The sequence below is a fragment of the Carettochelys insculpta genome, chromosome 12, assembly GCF_033958435.1.
Source record: "Carettochelys insculpta isolate YL-2023 chromosome 12, ASM3395843v1, whole genome shotgun sequence".
Lineage (NCBI taxonomy): Eukaryota > Metazoa > Chordata > Testudines > Carettochelyidae > Carettochelys > Carettochelys insculpta.
This window is the reverse complement of record NC_134148.1, coordinates 33,224,889-33,249,611: the sequence shown is the minus strand read 5'-3', so window position 1 is coordinate 33,249,611 and position 24,723 is coordinate 33,224,889. Positions and strand designations below refer to the sequence as shown.

The 24,723-nt window shown below is 45.3% G+C and overlaps 1 protein-coding gene across 1 annotated transcript in view; it reads right to left on the bottom strand.

Moving 5' to 3' along the window:
* SLCO3A1 (solute carrier organic anion transporter family member 3A1) overlaps positions 1-23,172 on the bottom strand; it is a 239,262-nt gene extending 216,090 nt beyond the window's left edge. The window contains exon 1 of the mRNA XM_075006755.1: positions 22,794-23,172. Within this exon, the coding sequence (XP_074862856.1) occupies positions 22,794-22,967 (174 nt within the window). The 5' untranslated portion in view covers positions 22,968-23,172. The remainder of the gene's footprint in view (positions 1-22,793) is intronic.
* Positions 23,173-24,723: the final 1,551 nt, after the last annotated feature.

Here is a 24,723-nt window from a genome sequence, read left to right as displayed (position 1 = left end):
GTAAAAGGCTTTCCATGCACAGTTAAATGAAACACCAACCAGGGTCAGAGACTGACGTACCCAGCCGGCTACTGCTGCCATTGCAAGCCCTAATTTTGTCTGAAGGGAGCACAAAGAGAAAAGAGCAGCTTAATTTCTCCTGCTCCTCTTATCAGGAGCAGATAACAGGACCAAGCAGTATCTGAAGGCAATAGCTACAGCACTTGCAGCTGGAGCACTCAGTCTGCAGAGCAGGAGCCAGCTATTCCCAAGGTTACATTCCACAGAGCTGCACAAGTTCCCATCAGCAGCACTCGGAGCAAGGGAACGCAAAGGGACACATGAGCACACAGGAGCTGGGCAAAGCAGAGCTACAAATGTCTCAGTGAAGAGGGGCATGAAAAGCGTGAGCTGGAAGCTGGTGGTGATGTTACGTGGATGGCAACCAACTGACTTGCAGACTAGAGGGATCAAACTGGGTGTTGCTGGGGACCTGAATTTACATAAGGAAACAGGAAGATGGGCATCTGGTGGATGTCAGTCTCCTTCACAAGCAGGAAAAGCCAAACAGCTTAGATGTGTGACAGGAAACCCTATGTCCCATTCTTTTCCCTCTTCCCCTTGACTTCCTTTGTCTTCTGAATGTCCCTCTTGCCTTTAAGCCTTTCCTCTCGGCTCCATTCCCCCTACTAGTTCTGCTCACTGCTTCCTTAGTATCTTTATCCTCAGTTCTTCACAACAAAGGATCCAGTTCTTCTTCCTAGAACACAATGGCACTTCCACAAGTTCTGCCTAGTCAGAGGGGTAACCCAGAAAGAATTTAATGGCCACGACTCTCAGGTGTAGGCCTTAAACCTGCTAGAATCCCATAAGTTAGGTTCCCTTGATTTCAAGGGGTTCCATTTTTCAAGTCACTTAGATACCAAAGTCCCATTTTCAAAAGTGATATAAGCCCTCAGGATGAGTCACTTTTAAAACAGGTGCTTTTGAGAACCTGACTCCTAGCTCTCTTCTTAAAATCTCCCACTCCATCCCTGAACAAGTACAGTAGCAGGTGACAGTCACAGCTTATCCAAGATTTGAAAACCAGAGAATCGGATCCTCAGGCATACCTGATCTCGACACAGTGCTCCTTGGTAGAAAGCTCACACTGGTAGTTTTCGTACCCCAATCTGCCGACAGCTCAACACAAGCTGAAACAACAGTACAACTGGATCATGATCACCCCCATCCCTGATGACCACTCTTCCTACCAGTGTCTCCTACCACACAGGGGTTCTGTGGCAAGAGCAGGACCCACAGGACTGGCAATACCAACTCTACACCCTTCAGAGATACTTTTTTCAAGGTTAGGGTAGCTCCTCATGCTCATTCTTTACCCAAACCCCCTGAGACAGCACAGAGACTCTAAAAGTTTTAACTCGCTACTGTTGGTACAGGTTGAACCTCTCTAATCTGGTACTCTCTTGTCCGGCAACATCTGTAACCCAGCATGATTTAGTTAGCTGGACAACCACGTATGGGTGTGATCAAACTTCCCAGGGTCCCATAAAGTTTGTTTACAGCCACCAGTCCTGGCTCTCGGTGTTCTGTGCTGTTATTTATCTCCAATTTACCCCCTAAATGTCTTCTATGAGCCTAGTAAGCAGTGGAAGTGTTGGCAATGCTGCTAGACAATATTGACCTCCCTGGTCTGAAAAATTCTCTCGTTCAGAACCCATCAGGTTCCGGGGGTGGCAGACTAGAGAGGATCAACCAGTTGTTGATTATCTATCCAAGAACTGTGCCGAGATTTCCACCGGTACCCAGACAATGACACTAACAAAGGCATGGTAGCTAGTACTGCTCTCTAGCTATGTACACTATGACTGTCGTCCTGATCAACATGACATCAACTACTTCAGTCACAGACAACATTTCAAACTCACATATAAAAAGGGCTTTACACTGCATTTGTAGGTATCATGAAGCAATGGGTCTGATCTTTCCTCTGGTTAGGACTCTGTGCCTGCACTCCAAGCATCTCTTCTCTTTTCCTTTGGGAAGCATAGAGTGACAAACACAATACTGACTATATTGCAGAAATGGGGGAGAAAAAACAGACTAAGGGCCATGAAACACAGATTATAACTCTGTGGGGCATATACTAGGGGTCTGGGCCACATAAAATAGTGAGCTCATCTCCAAGCGGTGCAAGTGCAAACTTAACAGCATCAGATAACGGTGTTTGTGAGCAGCTCACATGCTAACGTGTATTTATCTTCCCACCACTCATGCTATTATCCCTATTGTACAGATGGGGAACCAAGGCAAAGAGAGATTAAGTGATCAGGCCTGACCTTAGGGCAAGGTGAGCAATGCGGTTGCCATGGGCCCATGCCCTACTTGACTAGAGATCAATTACCCAGGCCCCACTGGGCCAGTTCTGTAAGCAACTCACTCATGGTCACACTGGAAGCTTAAAACACTGTCAGAAATTAAACTCCAATCTCCTGGTGCCTAGACTCAGCCTTAGGACAAGGCCAAGAAGTCAGCTGGCTTGAGCCCTTCTCCTTCAGGGCCCCACTCGCCCATTGACCAGGCCCCACTGTCAGCAAGCAGCCTTGGGCCATACAAACTCTTTGGCCAGACCTGTCCAGGCCAGTTCTTTAACCACTAGACCATACACCCATTCTCTGCTCCTTAACTACTGGGACCATGAGCTATACAAGGGTGCCTGTTCCCAGGACTGCCAGGTGTCACCTCTGCTCAAATGTCCAAGAAAGCTGATGTCTTTGGGCATGGAATGGAAAGGTTTGTCTCACAAAGGGAGACAGTTTGGATATGACAGCTCCAGAGAGCACAATTCAGAGCGAGAGTCCGGTTTTAAAACATTGCCAAATGCAACAGGAATGTTGAGCCGTCACTGCCAAAATGTCACTGTCAACATTTTCTGCATAGTGAGTACCAGCTTAAAGCAAACAGGTTACTCTTTCACTATCATTTAATCTGTCTCCATTGTATGTGGGGGAGGGAGACATAGGGATCAGGAGGAAGGCTGGTGAAACACATGACGACTCTGTGACCTGCATATATTACATGAATGTAATTTTTATGATGGTATTTGGATACAAAGAGTTCCATGTGTAATCTGGATGCCAGGAATCACATTGAAAAAACGTCTGAATCTATACACTACAAGCCACTGAAAAGAGGAGAAAGCAGGTCATTTAGTTTTCAACTTACATTGCCACTACCTTCGAGTTCTGTTTAGATTTATTCAGAAGCCCATTCTGCAACATCACAAAGACAACACGGTATGAAAAACTGCATAGCAACCTTGGCCAAATTCTCCCCTGCTGTAAAGAAGCAAATCTCCCTGAGTGTCACTGAAGCAGTGCCCATTTACTGCAGCAAAGAATTTGGTCTTTTGTTTAGAGTACACTTTCTTCAGCTAATAAAAATCCTTTGCCTCTCTTGATCACCACCTGTTCCAGGATCCCAAAGTGCTTGCAAAGTTTAAAGTCTCCCAGATCTACGCTCCCAAGAAACAGTCATTTAGAGAAGGGGAAACTGAGGCACAGAGCAGGAAAAGACTGGACAAGGGTGCAAATGAAATCTATGGCAGTGCAGGGAACACAACCCCTGACTTCCCTCCCTGTGCCAAACCCACAATCTCCACCTCCCAATATGTGGCTTTTTTCTAAATTTTATACAGAGAGAAAATAGATGCTTGAAAACTCTGGCTCCAAGTGCTCATTTTATACCTGGAATCCCCAGAATGACACTTGGATGAGGTAAATGGGGGACAGGCTGGAGCACCAGTGAAAACATGTGGTCAGAGCACACCTCCATTTGCCAATGCCAGGTGTGCAAAAATTATGAAACTGCCTTTACAAACGTGGTTTTAAAGATATTTTTAAAATGCAGATTTTGGTTGGCTTTCTGGCATCGGAATGTTTCGGGGCCACTCAACTGGTATTTTCAAGCTTTCCCCACCACTGCAAAGGAAGGAAATTTACTTTTACAAAGCTGAGATTTTCATGTAATCACAAGAGTCCAGGAGCTGGGGGCTAAAGATTAAACACCAAACATGAGACTCACGATGAGCCACCAGAGATGCCAACATTGCCTTCTACAGTAGAGAAAGAAAACCTCCGAGAGACTACCCTCAAGTAAGCTTCCTGTAATCCTTCCATCAGGAGTAAGGTTTGCCTCCTGCCCTCTGAAATCCCCTAAGATCTGTGGGTACACACACAAGACCAATCACAGAGAGGCCACATGTTCTCAGACCTACAGTGGCTTCCTCTAGATTCCTGGAAATGCAGATGCAATGGAGCCACATTACCAAGATGTTCCCGCTACCTGCCATAGCACCACTGTAAAGTAATTCCCCAAGTGCAGAGTGGACTGCATGGGGAAGTTAACCACTATCATCCCGCCTCTCTTCTAAACCCTCCCCATGCAGGAATCACAGACCGGAGAGCAGATCTGGTCCAAAGTCTGAACTCTGGGGGTAATGGGGAGGGAAATAAATGGGAAGTCCAGACACAGCAGATTCACAGACCCCTCCACTCCATCCCATCCAATAGAGGGAACACAATACGTACACCAGCCTATGGAACATGATCTTGCCCCATATTCTGTTTGGAGGAAAAATTTCTATTGAAAGACCATGACATATATGTAGACTGGTGGTCCCAGACAAGGGTCTAGGCTCCATTGTCTTTGTACAGTGCCTAACACACACAACTATGAGCCACACCTCCAAAGATCTTATAATCCACATTTAAAAAACGTGACACAAGCATAAATCTTTCTAGAGACTGTGTCGATGAACCATCAAGTCCCGCTACAGAAAGCCATTAGAGATCTGTTTAAATGATTAGATGGCAACAGAAAAATATTGGCAGAAGCTTAGCCAGGTTAAAACAAAGTTGATTGATTTTTTTTAAGACGCTATCAATAACGCCTCGGCTATCTGAGCTGATAGCATAAAATTCAACTAATTCCATGAGAGGAAGATTAGACATTTGAAATGCTCTCTTCCCTAGCTGTGAGACAGCTATGGCTCCCACCAACACAACACTCCGAGGTGGCTAGAATGACACCGGCAGCAGTCCCTTGGGCAAGAGCGCCACTCATACTGGAGTTCTGCAATAATGCTCCAGAATTCTAAAGGTTTTATCCCACCAAACCAGCTCAAATTTCAAATGGCAATCGAAAAGCCGAGGCCACATGCTCAGCAAAAGAGTGTGTAAGTGTGTCAGAGGCTGAAGTGTGCTTTCCTAAAGCAGCCGGCAATAATTCCCAAAAAACAGGTTTATGGAACTGGTCTGTTTATAGATGGATGCATGAACAGAGAGTGGGACTCAACCAGCGAAATAAGGTGTCTGCTGTGGATGAGTTTGTTTGGCCATACAGCACATTTCAATGGTTTATCTCTTGCTTTCAGCACATTGTAATGGTGGCATTGACTCCCAATCCCTTATAGGAAGGGAATACAGTACCTATGGGCAAACTGTCCAGAATAGCTGGTTCCCCACTCTAGAGAGGTCACTAAATGCCAGCAATGGGATTCAATCAGAAAAGAGAAAAACTAAAATAGAAATGAAATTCTAATGCTCAAACTGGCAACAGAGTTTTCAATCCAATGAAAGCTTATAGCCTAATAAATTTGTTAGTCTTTACGGTATCACAGGATTCCTCATGGTTTTTACAGAAAACTGACTAATGTGGCTACCTCTCTGAAACTCAGAGGACAGAAGTTGAACACATGGTGGGATCAACTGCCTTCTCACCTCAGAGCCGGAGGAATCAAAAATACCAGCAGGTTCCCCACACAATCATTGGTGAAGAAGGTGCTATACACTTACCAGGATTAATCCAGTCCCTACGATCTGTTTTGTGAACTACAGTATCTCCTGAGCTAGCTCATCTTACTACAGCTAATGTTACTGCCTTTAGGGAACAGCCACCAAAGATATGTTTGATTCCCCCAAAAGGCAAGATTTCCCTTCTACTAAAGCTATAGGCACTCGGCTGCAATAACCTCAGACATAAGGGGTTGCATTGTAACTAGAAATATGAGGCAGGCAATGGAGCGCACATCTCCCCTGAAGAGGCTGAAAGGCCACATTGTAATTAAATTGCCCGTTGTATTGTCTGTCCACCAAGGCACAAAAACAAACACCACGTGCTTCTCTCTGCTAGTACCAGAGGTTCAAAAAAATGTTGTCCTTCTAAATGCTGCATGAAGAATCTATACTGCTGAGGACATTACAAGAGCATCTATTCCTTCTTGGCAATTTATCCATACAATATCTTTCATTTACGTAGTATTATTCACGTCAATGAACCTCAATTTTTATATTCACACACAATGATTGGAGATCACTTTCCATGTAAGTTAAATCCTTATGAATCATTTCGTCCAACACCGAAATGCTCCTCTCACTTGGGTGGAACCTGGAAGCAGCAGCAAAACCTAATACAACCCAACAGTTTCAGTCAGGATATAGAGAACACTCTGTGCTGCTGAAATTGCAAGAGAAATTCAGAGATGGAGAATATCACATTTTCCCAGAGAAAATCTGGCCAGACACTGAAATTAGTACCCAAAATTTATGCAAAGGGATCTTCAGTGACTGCAAGTGGTTATGGCTTTATTTAATTTTACCTATACCCAACATGGGACTGGGGGAATTGATGCACTACTGAATCAGTGGGATCAGGATTACTACCAAAATACGCACACCAAGTCCTGTCCTGTCCTATCCTATTCGTGGATCTCACCAGTCTAAAAACTGACCAAGTTACGGAGAAACCCTAGCCCTAAGAAATATGGGTGCCCACTTCATCAAAGAGGATGGATACAGTTGGGAAAATGTAAAGCTGTGAAAGGTGATGGTCTTGAGAAAGAATCTGTTAATCCAGCTGTGACCATCATAATTTCACCTGCAGCTGAACACCAGGCAACAGGACTGAAAACCTAAGCCCTAACTCATTTAGAAACCAAGAACCTTCCATCTGCTACATATGGTAGTTGTTCCCCAGATCCCCCAGTTCTGTATTGGTTTTTTTTTAACCTGGTACAGGTTGAACCTCTCTAGTCCTGCACTCTCATCTGAATGAGAGAATTTGCAAGACTACAGGAGGTTGATATTGTCTAGCAGCATCGCCAACACTTCCACTGCTTACTGGGCTCTTAAACATTTGGGGCAAATTACAGCTAAACAACACAGAACAATGAAAGCCAGGACTGGTGGCCAGGAACAAACTTCATGGCACCATGTGAAACAAGGCCATACCTAAGATCAGTGATCATCCAGATAACTAAAATCATGCCGGATTATGGATGTTGCCAGAAGAGAGAGTGCCAGACTAGGGATGTTCAACGTGTTTCTTAAAATAATACGTGCACACTGTAAATATCAAAGTGAAAAGTAAATATTTTTACACTAAAAGAAAATTGTGAATAGTGATTGGAAGAGTTCAAAGGAATATTACATGAATACTGCTGTGTCAGGGTATTTTTCACTATTTTCCAAATTGTTTTCCTTTACTTGGTGTTTATGACTCTTCTTTGCTCCCCGACATTGAATCTTTGTGTTCTGAATACTCCCCATTACATATGTACACAAATCTATAAATGCATTTGTTATTGTAGAGTTGCTAGTAAGGATTAGACCATGAACAACTGTCTGTTATTTTACCACTGCTTGTGGATGCTAGGTGGAACAATTTGCAGGGATTTTTATGTATTTTTTTCAAACATAGGTTACCATGAAAATTTGGCTGCACGCAGGTTTGTTATTGTTGAGTTATTCATGAATGCTGGGCTGAACGATGTGGTTTATTATCGTAAGGTCTCAATCACTGGGCTGCACACACATCTTTGTTACTGTAGAATTGCTCATGAACAATGCTAACCAGAGTTTTGAGGGGGAGGGATATTTTCCACGGAAAATATTCAAATTCAGGTCAATTATCACTTTTTGAAAGTTCTGTCAAGTTTGCTGAATTGCTTTGATCAAAACACATGATATCTGAATGAAGTCCCTTCTAAGTTTGAAACAAATAAATATTTTGAATCCAAATTATACATACGTTTTATTTTTAAAATGAAAAGGCCACTTTTAAATATTAGTTGTTTGCACAGTTCTGCTTGTAAAAGCTGGTTCATTACTGTCGGGACTCCATGAGCTTTGGCCAGGTTGCTGCAGGACTACGCACAACTGCTAGCCTTATAAGCAAAACGAGCAGATTAAACAAACCCTCCAAATGAGATTACACAGTATTTGCAAACAGATACAAGACAAAGTAAACTGACATTATTGCCTGCTAATCACACAGTGTCTCTTAAAAAGACGCAAAAAATGGAGAGCATGACATTCCATTCCCACTTCGCTCTTTTTGCCCAAATGTGTCATACTTGCGTGACAGTGAGGGTCCTTCCTGCTGGTGCACTCAAGCCAAAACTCCCATGGTCTTCAGGACTTCTGTCTGAACCATGACTGTGAAATCTGGCCCTAATTTCCTCTGTAATAATGACACTCAGCAATATACTAGTCCTCTGTTCATGCCATGCCAATTTACAGCTTGTGGGTGAGAGGCCAGAAGTCGGTAGAAGTAGCAGCTAATTCACATCCTCCCTTTCCAAAAGGCTTTTGCAGCACTTTTCCTGTTGAAGTTCAATGAAAAACACATTTCTTATTTAACACGATGGACTGTTAACCTGTGCAGTACCATATTTTCTCCTTTCATTGCTTCCTCCCAGAAGGAAAGCAATAAAGCAAATCAGAATCTACATGGGCCCTGTCCTGATCTTTAACACAGAATAGTGTATCCATCGTCATGTCACAATAAATCTAGGTACTATATCAAGCACAGTTTTCTCAGCTTTTATCTGCCTTCCCGGCATTTAGGTGCTCTTAAGCATCCGAAAATGTTGGAGCCTCCCCATATGTAATGTAGACTTCAAATGCATTCAAGGGGGAAAGTATCTGTATTTCTTCTCATGAGACTTCATAGGCAAATTTATCTGTTTCAGAGCAAACATTATATGAGGTCAGTGTTGACCTACATACCTAGTGACAATGCCACATGGTTTCAGAGACAGTGAAGAAACTGAATAACCCCATGTGAAGTGAGTAATTCATGCTTTTAATAGTGACACTGGGAGGAGGAAGATTAGATTCAGATTTTCAAGAAGAGAGAGCTGAATATGTGACTATATACAGGACTGCCAGCTTTCTAACTGCAGACAAACCAAGCACCCTTGTCCCGCCCTTTTCCTGAGGTTCTGCCCCACCCCTTCTCCAAGGCCCCTCCCCCAGCCACTCCATTGCCCCTCACTCCATCACTTGTTCTTCCCCTCCCTCAGTCATTTGCAACAACCTGGAGTAGGGTGCTGGGGTGCGGGAAAGAATTAGGGCTTCAGCTGGGGATGCGGGATGGGACCAGAAATGAAGGGTTCAAGTGCAGGAAGGAGCTCCAGGCTGGAGCACAGGTGCAAAAAGGAGGCAAGAGCTCTGGGCTGGGGCCAGGGGTGAAGGTTTGGCATGCAAGGAAGTAGGGGGGACAGTGGGGGCTGGATGTGGGGGATCTAGGGTGGGGCCAGAACCCAGACACCTGCGAACTTTAGAAATATAGAAAAAACAGAACTGTGAAAGTTAAAAACCAAAACATCCACAGATCAAATACTGTAGTATACACATTTTCTTTTCAAGTGTTTGCTTGCACATAATTGAAAAACATAAGCAAATAACCACCTATGCTTGTATCTAGCCCTGGCAGGTTTTTTTGTTTGTTTGTTTGTTTTAATTTCAACATTTTAAATATATTTTCCACAGTTGTGAGAAATTATGGATGGGGGGGTCAGACATTGGGGGAAATCAGACAAGTTAGTAACAGAAGAGTCAGTTCAAAAATGTAAACTTTTATTGACCAGTTTTGTGTTCTAATGGTCATAACATGTCAAAATATACAAAGTAAATATTCTGAAAAAGCTGAAGTCAAACTAAGAAGCTCTCAAACAGCATTTTTTCCCTATCTGAAATTTCGATTATTGATGTTTTATCAGTTTGTGTGGGTATGGTGAAATCAATGTTCACTGAGATTTACTGATAAAAATCCTATCCTCTCAAGCCGACTTATATGTGACTATTATATGTCACATCTAGATTTAAAGGAGAGAACACACGAGGCACTTTAGACACAAAATTCAGCCTGATGGACACTACTTTAAAATGTATGTTTGTTCTGTGCAATACAGCCCTTTGAAATGCCACAGGATCACTGCTCGTTCTAGCTCTGAAAGGGTGGGGAGAGCAGTCTTATGGTCTGAGTGGCACAAACAGCTGACTGTCTTTGGCCCCACCCCTTCTTTCCTTGGCTGCGCCCCTTCTGGGGCACAGAAGCCAGGACCCTCTCCCACCTTGCCCCAGGACCCATAGCAGCTGTCAGCTCTGCTGGGGATACAAGCAGCTCCTGCAAGGGAAACTGACTTAATTACTTAGTACACTACAGTGACTTGAGCAGTAGAAGGACCTCAAAAGAAAAATTGTCCAAGCACTTCAAACTGACAGGGAACTTCATAATAAACACCACAGACTGACAGTAAACTGGATATTTCAAATTTTTCACTTCCAATAAGCTCCAATGTCATTATTAATGTAAGTGTACAATTTAAATGTTTTATGATTTAAGGGCTTTCAATGGCATTTAAATCATTCTTGTTAAAAAAATAAATCCCAACCACTCTGTTGCCAAGGGGAAGACTGAGGGGAAAGTAACTCATTATGTAAGACCGAAATAAATACAAAGTTCTATATTCTCACAGCTATTAGCTAAAGCTGGTCTTCCCTTAAAACGTAGGTTAACAGAGCTATTGTGCTCAGTGAAGAAAAAAGTCATGCGTTCAGAGGTCATCACTGTGCCAAGCCAACTCTCTGCGCAGATGCAGCTAGGTCAACAGAAAATGCTTCCATTAATACAGCCACCACCTCTTAAAGAGGTGGAATTCTAACAGTGACAGAAAATCTGCTCCATTGCTGTAGTCTACATCTGCACTATGGGGTTAGAGACATAGCTATACTGAGCTAGTGTCCATAACATAGACATGAAAGAAAATAAACTTTAACCAACTGAACCAAAACACCTCCTGCCCAACACTGTTCCTAAAATTGTGTTGAAATCCATGAGTTAGATGTAGAAAACAAAATAAAGACATGCTAATTTAAAGGTCAATTAGAAATCAGATCAGTGATTGCCAAATGGAAAGGGACATTTTGCTTTTCTACTTCATAAGCAACAGGGATAGAAACAATCCATACGCAAATAATGCGTTCTCTTTAGTTAGAGTTTTCCCTTTACGCTGGAAGCAGTCATTTCGAATTCTCAATTACCTGAGGTGTGAGAGCCTGGCAACTCTATTGCGGACACTCCACAAAGCAAGATAAAAGGCAACTTGTATCCTCAAACAGTTGATTTTTTCCATGTATGGCTCCAACAGAAGTGAAAGTAAGCTGGTGTGCCCCAGTGTGGCGCACAGACAAGAAAACAAAGGCTAGGGCACTCAGCTACAGCCCAGCTTCCTGCAGGCTGCCCTGCTGAGCAGCAGGAAGGTAAAAGGGGCTGGCTGGGGGCACCAACTCTGGGACCACACCAGGCCCATCTTCCCCCTGCCCCTGTCCCTGCTGCCATTTCAGGAGGTGAGCGGCTGCAGCTACACATACCAACCCCTGTGTATTCTTTCCTATGTGCTGTGGCTAGGGAGTGTGGGAAAAGTGCAAAGACTGCTGCGTTCCTCTCCCCTCCACTGATCCACCACAAGCATACCAGAGTGTCAAGTGGGGCTTGGAAACAAAGTTGTAGGCTAGTGGGTTCAGGAAATTTGAATTCAGTTCCCCAGTCTGCTGCACACTTCCTGTGTGACCCCCGGAAAGTCACGTTCCGCATCCCTGAAACAGGAAGCAGTATTGCACTCTTCTCCCTGCCTTTCTCTCTTCCATCTTTTTAGATTGTAAGGTCTTTGGGACAGGGACTGTATCTTCCTATGGGATTTTAGTTTGGACTACCAGACACTACCACTGATGGGGAGAAATGCCAGAGACTCCAGGAATTCCAAAAGGGACTTTTCTGTTGCTATTTTACATTGAAAACACTCAGATATTACGATGTTCAGCAGTATAAAAACCATGACAGACCAATTCAAATAATCAGTATGAAGAGGAGGATTGGCAAAGGGTTAGAGCAGGATGATGTGGAATCAGGACTCTTGCATTCCAATTCTTATTCTGCCAGAGTTATGAAACCTTGAAATCTCAGCACTTCATGATTTTGTTGCTCTACTCAGACACTAGAAATAGTAGTTCTTACTTCAAATCAAAGGTGTACTTGGAGGAGAGGCAGAATGCAAAGTACTGCCACAAAATATGCATCAGCTTCAGACTATTGTAGGGCTATTTGTCGATGTAGGTGGCCAATCCACACCTAGTGGCGACATGAATCTCTTTTAAGTCAATGGAGCTATACTAGCTCACAACTGCTGAGGATCCACCCCCTTAAGTACTACTTTAACTGCATGTGGAACATGCTTATGTTTGCTAGCATGGAAATATGGTTTGGAAGCAGTATAAATGCTTAAATAAGAACAATTATTTGTTGGTACTGGTGGACCTATAGAAAAACTCCACCAAATTGGTGGAGTTCCTCTCCATTCACACTGCAGTAAGAGCAGAATCTGGCTCTTGACTCTGTAAAATGTTAAACTGAGAGAAGATTAAGCCACACAAAAGGGACACTTGTCACCAGTTTGCATGGAAAAGGGGGATCAATTCTCTTTTTTCTAACAGAGGGACGCTGCAGCCCCGGTGGCCTACTATTCAGCTTTGCTGGAATTAGGGATGTTAACTTCAAGCCAGGGCCTGCAGTATCATTATAAACACCAAATACTTGGATACTATCATCAGCACCCCACCACAGAAATTGTTCCAGCATTACTGCTGTTAGCACAGGAGCGGCTGACAGTGGCTAAAGGCTGCTTGCAGACTTTACTCAAGACACTCCAACAAGACAATTCCTCTCGCTTAACCTGAATTAAATTGCATAGGCAATGTCAGAAGGAGACTCCTGGATTCAATTCATTTTGTTGTCCAGTTCTGGACCCTGTCAACCACTCATTATGTTTATAATAGCTTGGGCCATTAAAATGTACAGAGACATGATTGACCACTGCCGTGGATATGAGAGGCAAAGGTATTTCAGAAAAGCTCAGGCTGGCCAAAGACAAGGCAAGCAACAGAGAGAGGACTTTGGTCTTGTGATTGATCTTAGCACTTTAAAGCAGATGATCATTCTTCCAGAGATCAAAAGTATTCCTTGTGCCCTAAGAAAAAGAGCAGCAGAAGCTACTGTTAAGTATTTCTCTACTCTAAAAAAGAAAAATAAACCATGCAACTGATCAGCCTAAATGCCTGCGACCAGATCAGGCATTTAATACTTTACACATCTAATCAAAAATCATAATCAAAGCATGCATTCTGCAAAAGACAGACAGTAGCACTATTTATCCTTATTTATTAGTAGCAAGTAAAAGAAGGTCCCAAATATGATCTCTCCCAAACTGCAGTGGTTTTCAAACTCGAAACCCATATCTGAGTCAGAATGTTGCAAATGATCTGTGGTGCTTTCCAGTGCAAATGCTGTACAATGGGCCAAATCCAAACCCCGCTCTGATCAGCCCCAGAAATTTGGAGATGTACAGCAGTGTCTCTTAAAACATGTCTTCCGTGAACAACTCGCATGTGTGCCATGAGTGTCTGACACTTCTTTGATATCAGACACTGATGGTAAATATACTGTCATTAAAACAAGATATAGTGTTACTCCTCCTCCTCCCAAGACATATTGCTGATACGCCCTAAGGACAAATAGCGCACTTCTGGTAAGTTCACATTTTTCATCATGCTACAAGTGGGTTAAGGCAACTGGGTGTGATCATGGCCACTCTATGCGATTTGTTAATGTGTCTGGAGATGGAACAGGAATCCTCCCTGCCCATCTCCATAAAGCTCTCATAAAGGTACTCTTTCATGTGTCTCACAAGGCTTCTGGGGAGGCTTCCACTATTCTGTCCTCCACCACAGGACACCTTTCCTGGCCAAGCCAGCAGCAAGTGATCTGGTATCACTGCAGTACAAAGTACAGCAGCATAAGGTCCAGGTTTCTGGCCACATTCAGTCAGCATCCACTCCCTATCATTCTGAGTGATTCAAAGAAGAGTGATATGATGCATGGCAACCTGGATGAAGCAAGGGAAGTGGCGTGACTGATACCATTGAGGCAGGACACCTCCACTTGCTCATCCCCAGCTAAGGGTATGTCTATATTTACTGCAGGTTCGAAGTGTCACAATCGATTCACCAGAGTTCAATTTTGCTGCATCAGTGAAGACGTGGCAAAATCGATCTCTCTGGGCTTGGCCACTGACCCTTGTACTCCACATGGCCACATGGAGTGAGGGACATCAGCATGAGCCCAAACAGCCCTGATCTACACCAGGGTACAAAGTCAATCCCGATATGCTGATTCTAGCTACACTAATGGTGTGACTTGAATTGCGTACCTGGGATTGACTCTGATCCCTAATGCAGACCAGGCTTAGTACACACCAGTGCCCTTCCCCTCCGCAGGCTCCTGTGGGAAGGTAAAGTTGCACTCTCCCAGCAAATGGGGAATACCAAACACACGGTGACCATGAGCGCTCCTGCCTTGCCCTGCTGCCATGCCACTGTGGCCTCCCTTTTGCAAACACAGAAAAATTCACAGCTGTGGGAGCTACTGTTTGCAGTCACTGTATCACAACACTTTCAAATCAGAAGCAAAATAGCCAGCCCTAGTCTGTTCCTTACCATGTCTGCCCTAGAGTGCAGGGGGCAGGAAGTCAAGGGAAGCCTTCCACTCAAACCTCAAGGCTGACATCCCAGACATCCCCAAGGATGTCTCCCAGAACAGGAGGCTGACATTCCCACTCCTGTAATTGCTGAACAAAGGGACTGCAAAATGCCGCTTGCTCTTGTTAATCCCTCTGCCCCCAAGCTTCCTTCCTAAACTCCATCTTTGCTTCTCTGTGCTTCCTAAATAAAAATCAATGATTTCTCGACAACAGTATCTTTATTGCTTGTATTATATGCAGGGTAGTGGAGGACGTGAGAGGGAAATTTACAGGCCAGCACATGATTCAAGGGGCACCTCATTAAGATCAACATACATGTCTTCATTTTGCTGTCTGGTCATTCACAAAGCTTTTTTTCAAAGCCCCTCTGATTAGCCGTGCCTTTCGATGTGCTCTCCTTGTTACCATGGTGTCTGGCTGCTAATAATTAGTTGCCTTGTGATTTGCCTCGACCCTGCACCCTGGCATGAAATTTCCCCACTGACTCACAGATATTATGAAGCACACAGAAGGCTGCCACAATGATGGGAATGTTGCATTCACTGGGATCTAACTTAGTCAATAAATTCTGAAACTTTGCCTTTAAATGGCCAAAAGCACATTTCTACCACCATTCCATACTTGCTCAGCCTATAGTTGAACTGCTCCTGACTTTGGTCCAGACAGCCTGTGTACAGCTTCATGAGCCATGGGAGCAAGGGGTAGGCTGCATCTGCAACAACTATTGGCATCTCCAATGGTAATTGTCTGGTCTAGGAAGAAAGTTCCATCCTGCAGCTTTTGGAAGAGACCAGAGTGCCTAAAGATGCATGCATCATGCACCTTTCATCCCGTGTTGACGTCGGTGAAATGGCCCTTATGATCCACTAGCACCTGCAACCATCATGGAGAAGTATCCTTTGCGGTTTATATACTCTGTGGCAAAGTGGTCAGGTACCAAGATAGGAACGTGCATTCCATCTAACATCCCATAACAGTTAGGCAACCTCATCACGGCAAAACCATCCACTATGTCCTGCACATTTCCCAGAGTCACTGTCATTTGTAGCATAAGGGCATTGATTGCCTTGACTACGTGGATTACAGCACTGTAGATTTATCCCTTCCTTAATGATTCCCAACTAATCAGTAACGGTCTGGCATTGCAGGCTTCCACAAGGCTATTGCCATTCAATTCTCAATGGTTAGAGAAGGTCTAATGTTAGTATTGCTGTGCTTCAGGGTGGGGGAAAGCAATTTGCAAAGTTCCATGAAAGCGGCCTTAGGCATACAAAAGTTTTGCAGGCACCGCTGATCGCAGCCACTGCAGAGCTGCATAACTATGTGGTTCCCACCAGTCTGCGCTTGTCTCTTGGGACCAGAACCAGCTTCCACTTTGTGAATGGGATTGACTGCTGCAAGTATCTGCCAGTTGCTCTAGTCCTGCAGGTCATACACATCTGTGTCCACGTTCTCCTCATGTTCTGCCTCACTCTGGTGGCTAACGGCGAGGCTCTGCTCATACCCCATCATAACACACAAGATGTTCACAATGGTTGCCACCATAGTTTGAAGCTGAACAGAGTCCATGCTTGCCTTGCTACGATGTCTACACAGGTAACTAGTGAAAAAAGGGCACAAAAACATTGTTTGCCATTGCTTTCAAGTGGGAGAGGGAGGAGATAACTGCACTATGGAAGGTTGATGACACTTGTCCCAGCAGACACTGAGAACCTAACCCAGAATGCCAAAGGGCATCAGGAATTGTGGAAGAGCTACCCACAGTGCATCGCTGCCAAAGTTGAAGTTACCCAACTTACTGGGGATGCACACCACCAACTCATGCGCAATGTGTGGACATGCATCATCGACTGTACAAAACTGGTTGCCTTAAAAAAAAATCAACCTTAATAAATTCAACCCAATCTCATAGTGAACAACAAGACGACTTCTTGTTGTTCTCGAAGATATAGACTAACATGGCTCTCTCTCTGATACTAATCTCATAGTGCAGACATATCCCAAGCAATATCTAATGAAGAACTGAATTCAGATTCTCCTTCCACAGGAGTTTTGTTTTTGAGTTCCATGGGAGCATGACCACATCACTGGAGAGCCTTTTATATTTATTAGTCACATGCAGTAAAATAACTGCATAATTAGTACCTTATTTGCTACTCTTTTGAGAAAGGTGAGGGGTCAAAGCCAGGAAAAGATATGCAAGCTAGATCCATAATTCTGGTCTGTTATGCTCAGCTATGCTAAGAACTGTACTTGTATATCTAAGAACATAAGAATGGCCATACTGGGTCAGACCAAAGGTCCATCCAGCCCAGCATCCCATCTGCCGACGGTGGCCAATGCCAGGTGCCCCACAGAAGGAGAACAGAAGACAATGATCAAGTGATTTATCTCCTGCCATCCATCTCCTGCCCTTGTTCTGAAGGCTAGGGCACCATACTTTATCCCTGGCTAATAGCCATTTATGGACCTAACCTGCAAAAATTTATCAAGCTCTTTTTTAAACCCTAATAGAGTCCTGGCCTTCACAGCCTCCTCGGGCAAGGAGTTCCACAGGTTGACTGTGCGCTGTGCGAAGAAAAATTTCCTTTTATTAGTTTTGAACCTACTACCCATCAATTTCATTTGGTGTCCCCTAGTTCTTGTATTATGGGAAAAGGTAAATAATTTTTCTATATTCACTTTCTCCACACCATTCATGATTTTATATACCTCTATCATATCGCCCCTCAATCGCCTCTTTTCCAAACTGAAAAGTCCCAGTCTCTCTAGCCTCTCCCCATATGGGACCCGTTCCAAGCCCCTAATCATCTTAGTCGCCCTTTTCTGAACCTTTTCTAAGAGCAGAGTTGACTGAGGCTCTCTCTGTCTCTGTTTTTTTTTTGTTGGTTTGTTTGTTTTATACTGCCGATGGAATCATTTTGATTATTTCCTCTTGAATCCAGCATTTAAAAAACTTTCTAACATAATTCTGCCTAAAAAAAGAACAGACTGAATATTGCCTCAGATATCAAATGTAAGCACAATACAATCTCATACATACCTAACGCACATTTATTTTTCCTCATATATTAAGTACATATATTATAACCGAGCCTGTTGCCAGCACCAGCTAATATTTATTATGTGGTAAACTTTGCAGAGGGAGTGGAGTATCATCTTCTAAAGTTTTCTTCCAGGAAATGAAAAATGTGTTTCACTCATTTTCATGTGAACTCCAACATACTAAGAAGTTCCAACAGTTCCCTGGGACTATTATTTATTAGTATTATTATTATTTGTTTTTCCTCTGAATCCTTCATGCTAGCAAATCCTCCTCTTGCCACCTTTTGACAAACCACAGGACAGCTACATTAAAAACTGCTTGTAGCAAAGAGACACCACAGTAGATCCCTGTAAAAACGGGCAGAAAAATCACAGTATTTTTCAAAAGTAGTTCCTATATGCACATCCATTATCTAAATGGCTCTTGACCTCAGCAGATGTTATGTCCTCGCAACTAGGTCAGTTTGCACTGGAGCTATCTCAGGCTAAAGAGAGAGGAGAGAAAATTAAAACTACTCCTGCTCCACGGACTGGCTGCCAAACAGATCTCTTCTCATGCTAAAGCAATGCATTCGCCACCAGTTAAGCAAGAAAATAAAACATCTTGGTGACCAACCATCAGGTACACTTTCCGCATTATCTCCACTTAAAATATTCCAAAAATATAATGAAAGAGTTCAGGCAAATAACTGTTGCCAAGGTATCTGAATTAGCTTTGTCTAAATCTCTGTCACTGTGCATGGCCAGCATGACGGATCATATTGCTTCATTTATTTGGAAGATCTTGGCTCCAACCTCTCATTGCTCGTGCCACTGACACTTTATTCGCCTTACACAGAAGTAAAAATAGTAAATCTCATCACCTGTGGGCTACACTGCACAAGGAGAAAAAAAAATCCCATCTTTTCAAGTTGCTGCTTAAAATCCTGAGCAACTTGTTGGCAGCCTTCTGCAGCAGAAAAGCCTGCAGTTGATGAGCTGTGCTTTCACCACTGTCACTAGAATTACTGATAAATTCTAGTTTCAGAAAGGATGCAGGACAACTGGATTCAGCCAAAGAAGAGTATAAACAATTTTTTCAGAGAACTTGAAAAATAACAGGGTGCATACCCCAACTTCAGAATTAAGCACACAGCATGGTTTATTTACAGGCTATGCAAAAGAGGCTCATAATAAGGATAGAAACACACAGTCATTTCACATATGTAAATTTCAGTAGACAAGTGCAGTATAAGTGACAAATGCTCTGGAAGGTAATGACCATCAAATTGTCCATACCATTTGACATATATTCTCGAAAAGACAGACTGGTTAAACACACACATCTACTATGGGTGTCCCAGGGTATTTTGCCACTGAACTGAGCAGGAAGATTCAGCTATATAGATAATTAATATAGTGTCATAACCATTCACAGTGCTTTATAGACACACACACAAACAAGAGAACCCTGACCCAAGAACACACCAGCTACAGGACATATAAAGAGACCATGTACACACACAGTGTGTGTTTATGTAAATAAGGCCTTGTCGACACTTACTGGCATCACTGACATACTTCAGCTATGCAAATAGCTTAGCTGAAGTCCACATACTTACTGTGGCAACTTGTGTGTGGTAAGGTCAGCAGGGCTGCTCTCCTGTTGACATTGGCTACTCGTCTTGTCATGAAGGAGCACCAGCGTCAATGGGAGCGAGCTCAAAGATTGATCTATCGTGTCTACAGCAGATGCAATAAATTCATGGCCAGAGCATTAATCACTTCAGCATTGACTCACTGCATAGTTTGGACAAGGCCTAAGATTAGAGAATACACATGCAGAAGCTGCATACATGCAAGAAGTTTTTTATTTCCCAAAGAAACCAGCGACCAGTAGCAAATTCCACAGAGTCTAGGCAAAAGCACAAGTTTAATCAGGCCTAAAAAACGGTCTTCCCCCAACCTTTTCCAAAGTGTTTTCCAATCATCCTCATAATGTGCCTAGCATAGGATAAATGAACTCTGAGCAAGTCAGTCTGTCGCTCCCATGCTGAAAGCAATCTCCCCTCCCCAAGGAGTTACAAACTAAGGGAAGTTATGTTGTCAAGCAAGATGGAACCATGAATACATTATTTGATTATTTCTAAAACGGCAAAAAGGAGTTTATTCTGCTTCCCAGCAGTACTACACATTGTAATCATACCACTTTTCATTTCTCTATTTTGCTTTCCTTCTCTGTTCTCACTGGTTTCCTTCTCAGCCAGAATTGTTACTCAGGATTTAATCTTACAATCCACATATACTCATGCTAATAGCCCTTATTCAAATGGGTTAAATTCCACTCCCAGTCCCATCTTTGCAATTCTGTAGTACTTCCACTGATTTTTAGTAGTTACTCCAGATTTTCATTAGTTACTGAGAATAAGTTTTGGAATACCAGACTGTCAGCCTTGACACCAGTATTTTACAAAACATTTACTATCACTGCTTAGGGACAAGTCCAGCCCCCCAGGGACTGACCCATGTGTGGAAATGCTAGTGTAGACACAGCCATTTATACCTCATTCTTCAAGCGTAAATCCACATTTGTATCTGTCAGCTATACTAAAGAATGAGGCTGAATAATAAGTGAAAACAACAACTGTGACCACTTGCATAAGTGCATGCTGTGGCATTTTGCAGTAGCCAATTGTCTAGTGCTGTTTATATATCTGGTGAGGTGTTAATGCAGGATGCCCTGCTGTACAAGATATAGTCTGACTCTATCATGCTGTGTAAAGAGCTGCAGAAGGGTAAGTTTAGCCATGCCTATATAGTATTGATATCCCAAAAAGGTAAGGTCCCAGCCTCCCTGAATTACATCCACAACTTCACAATGTTCAGATACTACATTGATGGAATGCAGCATGGTAAAAATTCATATTAATTACCTATACTGCTGCTGCTCCGGTGCCACTGAAAGCCAGACCATCTCAATGGTATCTGATTCCTTTGGTTTACTAATTTGGCACCAGGTTGTGCCTGATTTATACACACTTTTAGGTAGCTCCCACTGAAATCAGGGTACCTACCCAGAGAGTAAGATATTGCTCAATGTGAGTAAAGCATGGCACAGGCTGTCCGTACATAGAGGTGCTCATGTAATATGATTTCATTGCTGAATTAAAAATGTGGGGTATTTTATTATACATCTGTGCAGCTACATGTATTGTTATACAGAAACACCTGAAATTTTACTTAATAGGGTAGGACATATTAATGATGCTTATTATAGTTACATTTCATGGTAAGTCACACACTGTGTGGGATGAGCAAGATTTTCCAGAACCTATTTAGAAACACGAGTGTCATCTTTCAAGTGTCTCTATGCTCCTAAATCACATAGGCTGTCTTGGAAAAAAGTCCCACTCATTTTTACACAACCTGAAAGAACACTTCATTTCTGGAAGCTGTTCCAACAGATATACACAGGTTGCTACAGAGGTATATTCCCCAAGTTATTCACAAACAGAGCTCACTAAGTTTTACATATATCATTTTCCCACTCTTGTAGTGTTACCTCTGCCTTTGACACCAGACACAGTGGCTACAGTTACACTAACGAGTTTTGCCGACAAAACCGGTGGAACACCCACACACAAAATGCGTTTCATCCACAGTTTGTGGACAAAACTCAGCACTTTTGCCAGCAGTGTTACACCTCTCAGCCATGAGACATAACGCTGCTCTCAGCAGATTTTGTGGACACAACGCTGCGTGGATGCACTGGGGGGCTTCCTCTCAAAACAAGGGCATCCAAAACAATAGGCAGCCCAGTCTGCTGTGCTTGAGGGTGCCTGTTTTGATGAAAGAGCAGCTGGGCAGCCCGGCTCCTCTGTCAACAGATTGGACCGCTCTTCCAATTGACTTGTGTGCGCGGCCGCACTCTGCCAACAGAAGTTTTGTTGGGAAATCGCTTCCCCCAGTATCAGAGGGGTAGCCAAGTTACTCCATATCTTCAAAACCAACAAGCAGCCCCGTGGCACCTTACAGACCAACAGATATCTTGGAGAACAGATTTCGTGGGCAAAGACCCGCTTTGTCGGCTCTTCCGACAGGGACTTCCCTCGACAGAGCACTGTAGTGTCACCGTAGCCAATGAGTTTTGCCGCTTCCCATTAAAACACACCCCACTGAGTAGCTTCTGGGAAGGACCACCAGGGCAGCTGCTTGGTAGGGTTGTAGTCAGCGGTGGAACACTTGACTAGCACCCGGACCGGAGCGGCAGTACCAGGGGAGGATGGAATAAAACCTTTTCTGTCCTCTCGCTAGCGAGTCAACAGGGGACCGGGGCCGTTTGAGCTGAGTTCCCTGCCCGTCCGCCTGGGCGCCCATGCAATGGGCTGGGGTTTTGAGCCTGGCCAGGCCGGCGAGGAAGAGGCGCGGCAGAGGGGTAACCCCTCGCCGTGCTGAGTCATTTACAGCCCAGCCGAGCCGAGCCGCGATTGCTCCCCTGGGGCTCCGCCAGCCGCGGGGGGCGGGGGGGAAGGAAACCTCCTTCTTTTCTCCCTGCCGGTCGCCTTCCAGCCCCAGCAGGGACGGCAACTTCGCCCCGGGCAGGGGAGGATGGGTCGGGCGGAGGGGAGAGAGGAGACCGCCCCGCGCACTCCCGGCCTGCACCGCACGCCGGGGGAGCGCCCTCGCACTGGCGCATGTGCAGCGCCGAGCACACGGCCGCGGCGGCCTCAGCGGGGGCGGGTCCCGCCGGGGGCAGGGCGCCGCCGCCGGGCTCGGCTCCCGGGGAGGAGCCCGAATCGGGCCACCTGAGGATCTGCACCTCCCTCCCTCCCGCCCGCGGCCGCGCACTCACCAGGTAGGCGCCCACTGTGCCCTGGGCCAGCATCAAGGCGCACTCGGACACCAGGAAGATCTTGATGTTGGAGAAGCAGGAAACCTTCTTTTTCCGCTTCTTGTTCCGCTGCGCCTCATCCCCCTGCAGCTCCCCGCCGCCGCCCGCCGAGCCCCGCGGCTTCTTGCCCGGCATCCTCCCTGGCGCCGCTGCCGCTCGCCGGCTGCCGGGCTGCGACGGGGATGGCGGGGCTCCCGCCTGCCCTCCTCCTCCTCCGCCGCCGCCGCCGCCGGAGCGGGGTGTGCCAATCACAGCGGCGACTCCCGGCCCCTGCCTCCCTCGGGCTGCCAGGGCCGGCTGCCCGCTCCGCCTCCTCCTCCGCTCGCCCCGCCCGGCTCCAACCCCGCGCTCCGCTCCTGCGGCGGCCAACGGGAGAAGGGGGGCTGCGGGCGGGCCCGGCCGCAGTGGGTTCCAGCAGCCGGCGCTCCGCGGCTGAGCTGACCCAGCCCGCCCGCTCCCTGGCACCCCGCCGCCCACACGCAGCACTGGGCACCCCCTGGTGGCTCCAGCTCCCTCGCCCGGCCGACCCCAGGTAGCGCCTCCGCGGCCTGGCCCTGCCCGCAGCTCTTGGGCACCAGCCGAGGATTCAGGCAAACTGGGGCAGCCGCCTGTTTTGTCCCCTGGCGGCTGGCTGGGCGCCCTGACTGGGGAAGGGGGGCTGCCCCCCGAGCCCCTTAAATGCCGCCTGGCCAGCCAGCTCCCGTGCCAGCTGCTGGCTTCCACGCGGGGCTGCTCCCCAGAGCGCTTTGGAGGCAGGGGAGGCGTAGCCCAGGCTACAAGCATTGCAGTACGCTCTAGCTCGGGGCTCCTCGAGCCTTTGCCTGGTGCCCCCTGCTGTACTGACTCCTCGGAGCAAGCCCCGAAAGGTTAGCGGTCCGGAGAACGGGGGAGCTGAGGAATTCGGCTACCATGGTGAGGGGCACAGAACAGAAGCCGAGGGAGAGAGAAGGCAACCTGCAGGAGTGCGTTTGAACACCAGCCTCAGCCAGAAAGGGAAACGGTGGCCCATAGAGCTAATGCGAAGCTGCATTGCTCTCCTGACCGCAGTGGAAGTAGAGAGGATCCGGGCTCCTGTCCTTTCTTGCCAGGCCTTGCTGAAAGCCTTTGCTTCTTGTGGCTGAAAAACACACGACCTTTCAGCCACTAAGAACCACTGTACTAAAACCAAGTGAAGCAAACAGTTACTGAGACTGCAACATTCCACTCAGCCTCCACTATTGCTATGCCCCCCCACAAGCTCTTTTTCTAAAGCAAGTGCTTCATCTGCCTGATTCACCTCCTCCTAATCCTGGCTTACTTTACATTATCTCCAGCTCCAGAGTTCTAATTGCAAGAGAGCTCTCCTTTTAGAGACTACTGTATAGCACTTCTACCATTACAGATCACATTCCTTCTCAGTCCTACTGCAAAACTTGAGCTTCTGCTCTGAGGGCATTACCTTTCATATCTGAGTGTGCATTCTCATATTCTGTCATGGGTTCTTCCTTAATGCCCCACCCACTGACCTGTGTGCCAGGTACTGGTTTTTGTTGGTAATACTGTCATTTGGAAATTCGGCCTGTTGGGCTTTTTGTACAGGTCTGTGACAAAACTCAGCACTGATGATTTGGTAAGACTTTCTAGCCTTTGGTTCTTTGAGGATAGAAGATAAATACCTTAACAGCACCTGAATGACTCAGGGGCCCAAGTTTGATTTTCAAGTGACAAGTACTGACTGAAAAGGTCACTTTTGAAAGTGGGACTTTGGTGCTCTTAAAAATGTTACCCCAGAGGTGATTTTAATTTTCATTTGAAAGACTGATGTCTTGAAAAGCTGGAAGTGGAGAGGATGAAGGGTCACAAAAAGTAACATTTTATCAAAAGGGAGAAATTAATAACTGAAAATGTTTCA